Source organism: Thunnus thynnus, chromosome 10 (genome assembly GCF_963924715.1).
Source record: "Thunnus thynnus chromosome 10, fThuThy2.1, whole genome shotgun sequence".
Classification (NCBI taxonomy): domain Eukaryota; kingdom Metazoa; phylum Chordata; class Actinopteri; order Scombriformes; family Scombridae; genus Thunnus; species Thunnus thynnus.
In genome coordinates this window covers 8,415,925-8,429,035 of record NC_089526.1, presented here as the reverse complement: position 1 = coordinate 8,429,035, position 13,111 = coordinate 8,415,925, and the positions used below count along the sequence as shown (strand labels likewise).

General features: G+C 36.8%; 2 protein-coding genes across 3 annotated transcripts; one reads left to right on the top strand and one right to left on the bottom strand.

The window, feature by feature from the left end:
• Positions 1-949: 949 nt before the first annotated feature.
• Positions 950-6,435, bottom strand: lamtor2 (late endosomal/lysosomal adaptor, MAPK and MTOR activator 2). The gene is made up of 4 exons (XM_067600736.1): positions 6,221-6,435; positions 4,181-4,343; positions 3,974-4,063; positions 950-1,523 (listed from the first exon to the last, which is right to left on the bottom strand). Exons 1-4 carry the CDS (start codon positions 6,286-6,288, stop codon positions 1,467-1,469), a joined length of 378 nt encoding a protein of 125 aa, XP_067456837.1. The 5' UTR covers positions 6,289-6,435; the 3' UTR covers positions 950-1,466.
• Positions 6,436-6,548: 113 nt separating this feature from the next.
• LOC137190970 (1-phosphatidylinositol phosphodiesterase-like) lies at positions 6,549-13,073 on the top strand. Of its 2 annotated transcripts, XM_067600734.1 has the most exons (4): positions 6,549-6,878; positions 10,931-11,032; positions 11,189-11,262; positions 11,376-13,073. In XM_067600734.1, exons 3-4 carry the CDS (start codon positions 11,210-11,212, stop codon positions 12,220-12,222), a joined length of 900 nt encoding a protein of 299 aa, XP_067456835.1. In that variant the 5' UTR covers positions 6,549-6,878; positions 10,931-11,032; positions 11,189-11,209; the 3' UTR covers positions 12,223-13,073. The 2 variants fall into 2 exon arrangements, with proteins under 2 accessions (XP_067456835.1, XP_067456834.1); XM_067600733.1 differs by lacking the exon at positions 6,549-6,878 and having other exon boundaries at positions 9,585-11,032.
• The last annotated feature ends 38 nt before the right edge of the window (positions 13,074-13,111 follow it).

The following is a 13,111-nucleotide window of genomic DNA, read 5'->3' as shown; positions in this document are numbered from 1 at the left end:
ACTAGCTTTGAAAACCTGCTGTTCTGATTCATTTAATCAGACATCTTCAAGTTTTTCCCACTTCTCTTGGCAGAAGAGGTCAAGGTCATTCAAACTGCAAGGCGACATCCTGGGCACATAGTCAGTCTAGACTTTACATTCTCAGCCTTTAATGCACTATTACAACATATTGATTGACCTCCTTTTTTTTTTAGCCATGCAATAACCCCACTCTGTGTCTCAAACAGTTACCGACAGAAAATTCTCTTTTCAATTTGGAATCGTGGGCTTCTTATCTTAAATTTATGCCGTTCATTTATGATGTTGTCCATGCTTGGCTCTTAACACAGACATACAAAACAGACCTACAAATTCTTGTTTTAATAAACCTAGTTTGAATCTCCAACTTGTGCGAGGCTCGTGCAAGATTAAACTGCACTTAAAGTGACAATAATCTCACACATCTGGTGTTTTAGTGTTCAAATCATTGCTCTTTTCAAATTATATTAATTTTTTTTTTGTGTGTTAAGGCAAGTGAACAAGCAAGGAGTGTGTCAACTTATGACAAGCTAAAATACATAAATTCTATAGTTATTTAATCTCTGAGAGTTGAAGGATGTTCTGGAATAAATAGAGAAAAGACACTTTGTTAACCAAAGAATTAAATATTAAATATGATGAAATAAACTAATATATTCCTTTTCATTAAGGGCAATATCAAACATACAGATTTCCTGCCTCTTATATTCACAAGTATCAGAAAAGTCAATTAGTTAATTAGTTAATGACCCTTGAAAATTACATAACTGATATAAAATACATCTAAACTGCTTCATTTTGTTTAAAATGACATTCTTCTAAGCTCTACTTGGACATTAATTGGATTTGAACTAAATGAAGTGCCATCCTCACGCCCACTCATGTCACACCAAGCAATCGCTTCACAGCACAAACAAAAATGAGGATCGTGTGAATATAAATCCACTTTATTTTACAGCTTTGAAATAAAACATAGCAAATAATCTTCACTGCTTTTTTTGTCAGACAAAAATTCTTATGAAAGTTTCCATGAACCTTTGTCATAATATGCATTTTAGTTGCCTGATAGGATTCAAAATGTTAGAGTGAATCAACAAAAGGGACCTGTTGATAATGAAGTCACTTCAGCAGCTGTACATGCAGACTTCCTACTGACGAATGACGTGGATTTTAAGAGACAGACCATAAGATGAACAGATTCACAAGCGAGGGCAAAGAGTCAAAACCCAAACAAACAATTGATTAGTTTCAATACCATGATTATAAATACACTGACCCCCCACCCCCCCCCCACACACACACAAACATTCACTCACTCACTCAGATATATGCATGTACACTTTGTGAACAAACAGAATGTTACAATAGTCCATGAATGACCTGGATCATAAGATGCTTTCTTTTCCAGGCAGACAGAAACAACAGGCAGAACTTCAATCACATTTTCCCTACGATGCGGCCACTTGGGTTAATGGTTCCTCCAGGTACTGCACCAGGGCTTCTGCCTGTAAACACAATAATGGTGTGTTAACAAAAGCTGTATTCAGAGTGAGGGGTAATGCTGGAATGGTTGAAGCATTGCCCTCATGTATTGTGTCTCATTGTAGACTGTCTGCTGGACGAACAGGTCCCTTTAATGCTGCAAAAATGTAGCAAAACCTTTTAAAATAAATGTTTAAAATGTTTTAAAGGAAACATCTTTGCAAAGCGTTGGTACTAGTTTCTAATGCAGCTGTGAGTCCTTGAGTCATTTTCAAAGAACGCTGAATGCTAAACTATTCGGGATCGAGCCCGTACACTGTATCTGTGGTGATGCTTCTAAACACACACACATTTTCAAACTGAAATCTACCACATCAAGAAACTGCAGGTGTGAACCCGCTACTTTTTCAGACTATCATTCAAACTTTGACAAAACTGTTTTGTCCTCCTTCTGTGCAAAAATGTATTTCAAAGTTTATCTGAAGCTATCTGAATATGAAGCTTCAGCCGTCCAAATGATTAAAATCAAGTTGACGTCTTTCAATGTTCAGTCTTTTTAGTGCTAAAGTCTCTCTTTTTGTTACTATACTTACACCACAGCTCAACATGGGAACACTGTCCGAGGAAACACAAAGAGGGGATTTTATGCTAAAAAGACTGTAAATGTGGCAGATATCCACTTGATATGACTCAAGTCAACTCAGACTGCTGAAGCCTCATTGTGAACCTATCCTTTAATTACTTGATCATGAAATTCTATATAATAGTACATAAGCAAAATTAAATATCCAGTAGCAATACATACTCTGACAAAATGACTGTCGGCATGAAATAAACTCATTCTTGCAGTGCTCTTCAACAATGTGTCGATGTATGTGAAGGGTCGGGCTCACATTCCAAGCAAACACTACAGACTCTGATTTTACTGATTAGTTTCTCTAAGCTATCTGTCAATTGATGGATGGAATGAAAACCTGCACATACTTTTGAGGCGCTACAGCACACACTGTTAGGACCTCTCCAGTACTGAATTATGTTTGTTCCATGATAACAATCAGCTTGTCAACTTTGTCACAATTCATGGGCCGGAGGAGGGATCTCTCCTCTGTTGCTGCTGGTGAAGGTTCATCCTTTTTTTTCCATGTTAAAGGCATAGTTTGACATTTTGGTAATCACTCTTATTCAAGTTAAATGAGAAAATCAATACCACTCTCATGTGTAAGGCTACAGCCTGCCTGCTGGTAGGTGGATTGTTTTGTTTTTTTTTTACCTTTGGACAGATCCAAGGCTAGCTGTTTCCCCCTGCTTCCAGTCTTTACGCTAATCTAACCAGCTACTGGCTGCAGCCTTAGACAGACAGATTTATTATAACTCTCATTTCTGAGAGTGGTGTCATCTTCTCATCTAAGCGTGTACTGTATATCTCAAAATGTCTAACTATTCCTTTGAAGTCACCCTCCACTCAAAAATGTTTTTCGCTTGTTGTTCCTTCAGTTGGATGCTTGAGCTTCACTGTGCAGAATGATGTATGTGCAGAGTTTTTCACATTCATCTGTGGAAAGGAGAACGTTTCTCCGTGCTGATTGAAAATCTGTGGTTAAGCATAATTTGTGACATCACAACTAGTTCGGAAGCTAATTGTGATCCATTATACAAATTACACAAGTGTGATGTGTAAACGTGAAACCTCCATCATCATATTTTAATTTCCATCATTCAAACTTTGACAAAGCTGTTTTGTCTGACTGTAATATCTGATATAAAGTATTGAAGGCAACAGGAATTTTAATGCTGGGGGTTTCCTGGACAACTAAATTCAGTGTTTACCTACTTACAGATTCACTAAAAGTTAATATGTGTATATACATTAGACATTCTGCCAAGTTTGAAAATAAAAGATAAGCAAGTTAAATTCTGAAGATTTCCTCAAAGTCTGAAACCGGCTCTGTGCCGTCTCATGAACAAACGTCATTAGAATCCATGTTGCAGAAATGTTACCAATCATTCTACCATATCAAAGATGGAAAAAGACATCGCGTACATTGATCTACGTAGGGTGTTTGTGGCTTGCAAACTGAAATATGCACCTGTCACCTGCATATCTTTGCCTAACACGCTCACTTGTGGCTGCATCTTGTTTTTCCCCCATTATTCCCATGTAAGTTTTAAAACTGATCTGCTGTAATAAAGTGTTAAAAAAATCTAAATTCAGAACAATATTTCATAAAACATGGAGCTGGAACTGTGCTGCCAACCTTGCTGACTGAATTAAGGTGCATTAAAAACCCTTCCAGTGGTTAAAGGTGCCACTTTTATGACCGCAAATGTCAAATTAATCGGCTGTGTTGCCCATGATAGAGGGAGAGAGCGGGGACAATCAATCAAGCTGCAGAAGGTCCGATCACACGCTACTGCTGTAGCTTCAAAAACACATGAGCTTGGTCAGCACCAGCTGTTGTGTTAAAACTCTCACCTTCGCTTTAAGCATTCCAAAGCCCACCGTCTCTTTGGCGTACATACACAGTAGTAGGTTGGCTACACGTGTAATGGCCACTCTTCCCTCCTGAGTGAGAAAACAAGAGAATGATAAAGTGCCCCAATGTCAGGTGTCCAAATTCACAAATTAGAGTTTTTAATATCATCTCATCATGCATAACTAAATATGTAGTTAAATTCTTACCATACAATCCATGAGGATGAATTTGAGTTTGTCTTCATTGAAAGCTTGGTGGCCATTCTTGTCGTAGGCTGCCCAGATGTTGCTAGCGATGGCGGCTGTAACCCGTGCGTCAGTGTCCCCATACCCAGAGTAAGCCAGCAGTGAACCTTCATTATTCAGTAAGCTGGTGAAAATGTAAAGTTGCATGTTTCAGTATCCAGCATATTAACATGTGAAAGGATTTTACTCTACAGTCTATGAATTTTACTCCAAATATCTCTATGAGGCAGCATAACATTATTAGCAATACTACAACAAGGGCAACACATGCAGTGAAGGAGTAAACCTCATGAATGCAAGGTTACAAATCTAATCATAGTAAATACAGTATAGAAAGTATATTAAACTGTTCAAACTGTGTACAAAGTAGAAATGTTCCTCTATGGTGAATTATAGTGTATAGTACAGTAAATAGTACAGTAAATAGTTATGAATCGTGTTGCTTGTTTGCCCTTTTTGCTCATTTCTTAAAAGGATCAAGTCATAGTCACAGTTCATCCCAGCTGCTTTCTAGTTTAATGAGACTATATTTAAGCCTTCTAAGACCATTTGAATGCCACCTTGACCAATTTTATACAAAGAAAAAAGAAAGAAAGCATCTGTAAAAATGCATGAATAGTTCAAATTCACTTGACAAGACAAGACCCACCAAAATCCATACGTAAATTAGTGCATTTAGACATTATAATTTCAAAAGAGCTGAAAAGAAAGAAGACAATTTTGATAATTAATCTGATTTACAGCATTTTTTATGGGATTTTTCAAGCAAAAATATCAAAACCTCACTGCTTTCAGCTTCTCAAAAGTGAAGATTTGATGCATGTATTTGTCATATATGATATTAAATTACATATGAGATATGGATAAAACAAGCAGAGGAAAAATATCTGCATTTTTTGAAATTTTATGCATGTAACGCGTAATCGATGATGACAATAATTGCAGAGAATTCAAGAATTAGCTTAGTCCAGCAGTGGTGGAAAATGTACTTAAAGTGTGGTAAAAGTATTGGTTTGGTCCTTCTGACTGATATATTATTATATATGACATCATTAGATTATTAATACTGAAGCATCGGTGTGAGAGCAGCATGTTACTGTTGTAGCTGCTGGAGGTGGAGCTAGTTTCAACTACTTTATATACAATTAGCTAGTTTAGTCAGTGGTTCCCAACCTAGGGGTCGGGCTCCTCAAGAGTCACCAGATAAATCTGAGGGGTCGTGAGATGATTAATGGGAGAGGGAAGGAGAAACAACAAAGTTCTGATACACAAATCTGTTTTCATTTTTTAAGACTTTTTCTCTAATCTTTGATTTTTGGTGAAATATGGGATCATTTGAACATTTATTGAAATGAAAGCATGTGAGAAGTTAAGAGGAAAAAATCACTATTTGGTGGAGCTGTTAACAACTCATAGACATCTGAAATGTGACCCCGACTACACACTGCTTATGGTAAGACGTCAAAAGACAAAAAGGTTGGAAACCACTGGTTTCATCTTTAACGATGTGTTGTATTTTAAAAAGCTTGTTATATCATCCATTATGTCAAATCTTCATCTGAAAAGTAACTAAAGCTGTCAAATAAATGTAGTGGAGTAGAAAATACATTATTTCCCTCTGAAATGTAGTGGAGAGAAAGTTAACGTAGCATCAAACGGAAATACTCAAATAATGTACAAGTACCTCAAAATCGTACGTAAGTACAGTAACGTTACTTGAGTAAACGTACATAAGCTAGTTACTTTCCACATTTTATTACTAAGATATTATCAAAAAGGTTGATATTACTAATGTTAGCCTATTTGTCGCAGAGCATTCTGGAGAAGTGTTACTGTCTTACTCTGTTGTCACAAAATTATTCATAATGTATATCAGTGTATAAATTCCGCCGTTATAGCCGTTACTCCCCTTAATTGTAACGTTATAGTCGTTAACCATAGTTAAGCTTCTACCCTTAAAAGTAGCATTTCGCTAGCATGCAGCTAGCTTACTGTACTCACAGTGTGCTTTGGACTCCGTTGGTGTTCGCTTGGCTGAGAACCTGCGTTAATGCCTTCGGTCGTAACATAGCTAACTATTCACTAACGTAAGATAATGCAAAAATATTTACTTAATATTTTCAGTGAGTAAATAACTGACTTTAAACTGTCTCAAAACTATTCATCAACATACAAGTCCAGTCAGCTGATTGTGATGTTTTCTTCTATTTCCGGGTGCCTTCGCAATGCATTGTAGGAACTGTAGTCATCTTCTTCTTCCTACTCTTTTTTTACGGTTTTTAATGGCGGGTAGGAACCAGCGTTAAGATGCATTACCGCCACCCACTATATTGGAGTGTGGATCACAGTTTTCTACATCCTTAAACAAACAAAACAAGAAAAGAAATAAACAAATCTACATTTCATAAAACAATAGATTCTTTTGATCAGCCCAGTTTCTCTCAAGTAGTGGAATAGACTCCCTAACTCAATGGTAAACACATTTTTTCTGCTTTTTTGACTCAGTTGTTCCACTCTAAGCTTATTTCCCTCTTTTGTTTCTAGGTCTCAAGAGTATTTTTGGCAGTGACAAGTCACAGGCTCCATTGATGTACCTTGACAGTGCTCACATAAACCTGAGGGATGTTTGCCTGATAAGTGCAGTGTTTTATTAATTCTGGTGTGTCAGTCTTGTTAAGATATTAACTTTGGTGCTCCTTTTAACTGACCTCACTGTGCCCACTTCTCCCTGTACTGCATAAACATGTCGTCCTGTGTTTGCTGTATCCCAACTCCGCTGCCATTCTTTACTGATGCTGCTTTTAATTATTCCTTCCTATTCCTCCACATAAATGTGATTCATATTTTGAATATTTTGAATCTGCACAAACTTTCATATATCACAAAGTTTTAAATACGCACCTGTCACCTGCATTTCTTTGCCTAACATGTTCACTTAATGGCTGCATCTTGTTTTTCCCATTCCTCCCATGTAATATTTGAAACTGATCTGCTGTGATAAAGTGGTAAAAAATGCCCAAATCTAAATGCAGAACAATATTTCATTAAACAAGGAGCTGGCCCTGTGTCATCGACCTTACTGACTGAATTAAGGAGCATTAAAAACACTTCCAGTGGTTAAAGGGCACTTTCATGACCACAAATGTCAAATTAATCAGCTGTGTTGACCATGACAGGGTGGAGAGCAGGGACAGTCAATCAAGCTGGAGAAGGTCTGATCACATGCCAATGCTGTAACCTCAAAAACACATGAGCTTGGTTTCATACATCTCATCTACTATATCCTGCCAACTGTGAGATGCAAATGATTGCAGTGACATTAATGCAGAACATGAATCTGTAGCTCTTCTCTACAATTGCATCATCTCGAATATGTAAACGGATAAATGATCTGATGTTCTTTTATTGTAGGCATCAATTCATGCTAAAGATATGAAACAAAAATATTTCATTCTCATTTTTTTTACGTATTTACAATTTTTAACTAAATTATACCAACTAGAGCTGCAACAATTAGTCGATTACTTGATTTGTTGCCAACTAGTAAACAATCGCCAACTATTTTGATCATCAACGAATCGTTTTGAGTCATTTTTCAAGAGAAAAATGTCCAAAGTCTCTGATCCCAGTTTCTCAAATGTGAATACTTACTTTTTTCTTTAGTCATCTATGATAGTAAACTGAATATATTTGGGTTGTGGACAGTTTGGGACAAATAAGACATTTAAAGACGTCATCTTTGGCTTTGGGAAACAGTGATTAACATTTTTCACCATCTTCTGACATTTTATGAACCAAACAACTAATCAAGTAATCGAGGAAATAATCGACAGATTAATTGATGATGAAAATAATCATTAGTTGCAGCCCTACTACATACCAAGTAAAATCACTCAAGACAGTTACTACACTCGGGTGTGTATTGCAGTACTTTTCACTGTGGAACCATACATGAGTATTTCAATTTTTGTGAGACTTTACACTTTCTGTCCAGAGGCACTTCATTTGTACCCCATTGCATTCATCTAACATCCATAGCCATTTATTTGCATTCTAAAATTTTATGCATAAAATTCACAAGATTTTTACACTTGATGTTTGTAGTATCAACTATTCTAGCCCTGCTTGAACACCTTAATGCCTGCATTAGACATAAAAAAATGACTCTTTGAAAGGAGGAAAGGCAACAAATAAGTAATTATACTTTTAACATTTAAAAGTTAAGAATTATGTGCTATTTTTCTGTTTAAAAGGCAGGTATTGCTACATTTACTTAATTTCGATTCTTTGTCCACTGCATAGAACTGTACAAATAACACCCAAGACATTAAATCCAGTTGTTTTGATTTCTGCGGAGTGATAATAGCCAATACTTGTCAGACCTTACTAACCTCTTCTCTGTTTCTTTACTCTATTTTGCTGCCTTGAGGCAAAACACACTGCGAGGTCATTTAGAAATTCTAATCAAGGATTGAATTTAACATAATACACCTTCCAAACCGCACTGTAAAATATTTACACATACTTAGAAGAGACAATAAATATTGCAAAAAATGTATTGGATTGAAAAACAACACTTTGATAGCAAAAATGCAAAATTGTCTTGTTATCTAAGTGGACATAAAGCAATACTTTTCACGGATCATTTAAAAATATATTTCAGGACTCAAATGAAAACACACAATAATGTTTTGTGTTTATCAGTAAACATAATTTTCTAATGAGTTATTCATAACAACAATTAATCACAGGATCATCAGAGAGAGACCATTTCATAGTTTAGGACAAACAATCCAAATGTGTTCAAGTTCATTTACTTTTACACTGTTAGTCAGCTGGAAATCAAATTCGGTAACAGTGATTTCCTGGAAAAGTAAATTCCAAGGGTGGGCGTTGTAGCCGAAACCTTCTGTCAAGGTATACGTAATTTTTAAGGCGATTTAGTTTTGCACAAGTGTAAATATCAGCAAATAGTTTCACAGATTAGTATAAAAGCGTGGGTGTTCATTATCAACACCTAGATTTGCAAAGTAATGTTGGTCAACAGCACCCCACCCAGTCACAGAGATATGTTCAACTATTGAGGAAAGCTGAGCTCTGACTCTAGCCATAGCCACTGGCTGTGACAATAGCACAAATGGGCTAGGACCCTTTACACAGCAGACATTTTCACTTGTCAAGCAGGAAAAGCACAAGTAGGATTAATAACATTAATGATGGCTGAATTGCATTTATGGTGAGCCATTTCTAGGACTCTGGCTCTGTGCTCACTGGGACTGTACTCACTGACATGGCTTACTGTTAATTAATTAATGGAATGGAGCCATTGTTAATGTTATCAGTCAAACCTGTGCTTTTCCTGCTGTGAAAAGGGTCCCTTGCCATGGCAATGGCTATTGTGGCTGTGACTATGGCTGTAACTATTACAGAGGCTAATGACTATTGTTGTAGCTATATGGCTACTGCTATGGCTATAACATTAGCTGTGGTTGTGATTGTGACTGGTTGGCTACTTTTACAGCACATTAGGGTAGTAACATTGGTGAGGACAGTGTTGTAAAGCTAGACACTCATGCCAGGATTTGAACCTGGTACTTCTGTGAGATATGACAGTTTGTTACCAATACACTCCAGGAGTTCAGGAATAGCGTCAGCACAACAGCGCTCAGCCGACTCAACCTATGTCAATTCACCACGCATGTAGTGTCAGCTTAGTTAGTGGCATCCCAAGTGTGATCAGTGCTGCAATTCTTTCCTAGCAGTACTGACGCTATGTTTAAGTGTTGCTGTCATCCGTCGCTCATTAGTTAAACAACAGATGTAAATTGTGGAATAAAGTCCTCTATCACGGAGAAAATTAAGTAATTTCCTTGTTATTTTGGTATGGTACTGCCTTACCCATTTTCTGTTATTGTTGTATCTCATGGAGTCAATTTTGAAATCTATATTGAGTTACTATAATTTCTGATTTGATTTATTGACTCAGGACCATGATTAGCCTACATGGCATGGAGTACAAACAAAATATACAACCATAACAGAACAATGGTACCCAGTTGCAATGAAATAAAAGGAAAATTACTTCAACAGAGGCAGAACGTTCTTCAGGAAAGCATCTAACCTACAAACACCTTGAAGCCTATCTGACTGTAATAATAAAAATAATTTAAGGATACATGGGAGATTTAAATAGTACTTTGGAAAGTACTTTTCTGTATAATTCATTCATACAAACAAAATATGAAACTCATCTCCCAGATGGTTGTAGTAACAAAGATTGCAGATCCTCTGGTTTCTATCCACCCCTTTGGATAATTCTCACTTTCTATTTAAATATATATTAAACTTATTTCTACCCAACCATGTTTCTAGCTGACATTCAGTACATTTAGCCTAATCTTTTTTTACAATTCATGCAGCTCTGCCCTTTTTCATTGTTGATTAGGTTTTGTTTAGTTGTTAACTGATGGCACAGTTTAATCTTTTTTTTTTTTATTGCACTGGTGTGGCTGTATGTATTCGAGATAATTCCTAAGTTACATGCCATCAGCATAATTAAGTAATCAAATGTAATCGGACTCTATTTTTTTTCAGTGAAAGGACCCACCTTCTTAAACACACTGGAAACAAACACCACAATCTGTACGAACATGTTTATTGTTCTGCATCAAGAGCAATCAGTTTGACTCATATCATGTGATCCACACCTAGAAATTTTCAGATAACCAAGCAATATAAGTTATGGATCTCTTGTGGAGCTCTCCATTCCCTGACCATCTGAGTGGTTTGCTCTGAAATCATCCTGGCTGCAAGGTATGGTAGGAAAAATTGGTACATTTTAGCTACCACGAGAGTATGCCTGCCTATCCTTGGATATTTAATTAGTAATTTATCCATGCATGTCTTCTATTAATAATGATTTTGTGTGATAAATGCATAATTTTTGTCCTACAATTTATCATTTACTAGATTGCTCATATTTCTACAAGAATGAAGGCTGGTCACAAGTGTCTGCTTTTCCACCATATTGTGCTTTCTGTCATGTAAGTATAATATTAAAGTTTTGCAAGTAAAATACAAGGCTATAGTTTTTAGGCTTCAACTTGTTGGCATTGGAGTTACTGTAACATCACAAAATCTTGTTCTGAATCAACAGTGTTTTATGCCATGGCCAAAACCTTTTCTTCAATGACAATGGAAACCTCATACTCCCGGGCTCCTACAATATTCCATGGATGGCGAGCATTCAGAATTTCCGCACCCTATCTCTCATCACTATTCCTGGCACCCATGACAGCCTGGCCCTGCACGGAGGCCCATTAGCCAAATGCCAGGCCTTTTCCCTGAAGAATCAGTTGAGAGCTGGCATTCGTTTCCTTGATCTCAAAGTGTTTGAACTTGGTGACACCCTCTATGTCATGCACGGGGTGATGTACCAGCGCACTACACTCAAGGAGGTCCTAGACACTGTCAGAGCCTTCCTGTCTGAGTATAATACTGAGGCTGTGCTCATTAGAGTGCGATCTGAGTCTTTTGAGAAGGACATGGTCAATCGAATGGTCCAGAGTCTGATTGGCAATGATCAACATGTCTGGGTGAACTCTGGCATGCCAACTATGGGTCAGGTCAGGGGGAAAATTGTCTTTTTGCAGAAAAGCACCTTCACATTAGGAATTCCCCTCATAGAAACAAATGGCAAAGGTAGCAGCAAGGTTACTGATGTTGAAAATAAAGACAAGACAATAATCAACCAGCTGAGCCAAGCCATTGAAGCTTGTGGAGGTGATAACGCTGTCATGACTTACACTAGCGGCACTGGCTTTGGTACCTTCTGGGGAATGTTTCTGACTCCAGGAAGAGTGGCTGAAAAGGTGAACCCATGGCTCAATCAATACCTGAGGCAGTTTTATCCCAATCAGCCCAGACCATGCTTTGGTGTCATTGCCATGGACTTTCCTGGCTTTGATCTCATTCAAACTGTTATTAATTTGAACTCATGGTAGAGGTTTGGTAGCCATACACAGTGTGTCTTAAATCTGATGAATTACTATAAAATCATTCCTTTATCTTTCCCATCACAATGCACTGTACACGCTCTAATAAAGCAGAAATGAAAAAACTGAACCTCTCTTTGTCAATCTTGTGCAATCTTGGAAGAAAAGTTGCGTAACATTTTCTGGTCATAACTATTATTTATTTTACTGCATCCTCATTAATCTGAAGCCTGTATTGCTATTGTTGTTGCATCTAAGTGACTGTATGCAACATGATGCTGCTACATTATAATACAGAGTTGGAAGAAGTATTCAAATATTTTAATTATGTAAAAGTAGCAATACAACAATGTAAAATTGTACTTAAAGTACAGTATTAAAAGTAAAAGTACTCATTAAGCAGCGGAGTTGCTTTAATATACAGTATGCCAGATTATTAGATCATTATTGATGTGCAAAAAGCATATTAATGTTGTAGCTAGTCAAGGCTGATCTTATTTTAACTACTTTATATGCTGTTGGGTAGTTTAATCTATAACAATGGATCATAATTACAGCACCATCTGTGGCCAGATCTTACCATTTACTATTTTTAGACAGAAAATATAAATGAATAAATTAAAATGATGGGAATTAAGTATATCTGCACTTGCAGTATTTTCCAGGCAGTGTGGGAAAGTTCTTAAAACAGCACATTGATAATCATGTATGAGATCAAATTTACAGAAAATATAGGCCTAAATGAACAGTTAAATGCAAAAAAAGTGTTCATGATGGAAACATATCGATGAAAACGAATTTAAAATAATCAAACTTTTTTGGAGGCGGATCAAAAAAGATTCTTAGGTTATGGGGGGAATTCCTTGCTACAGCCCAGCATTTCTCTGTTTAACGTTGT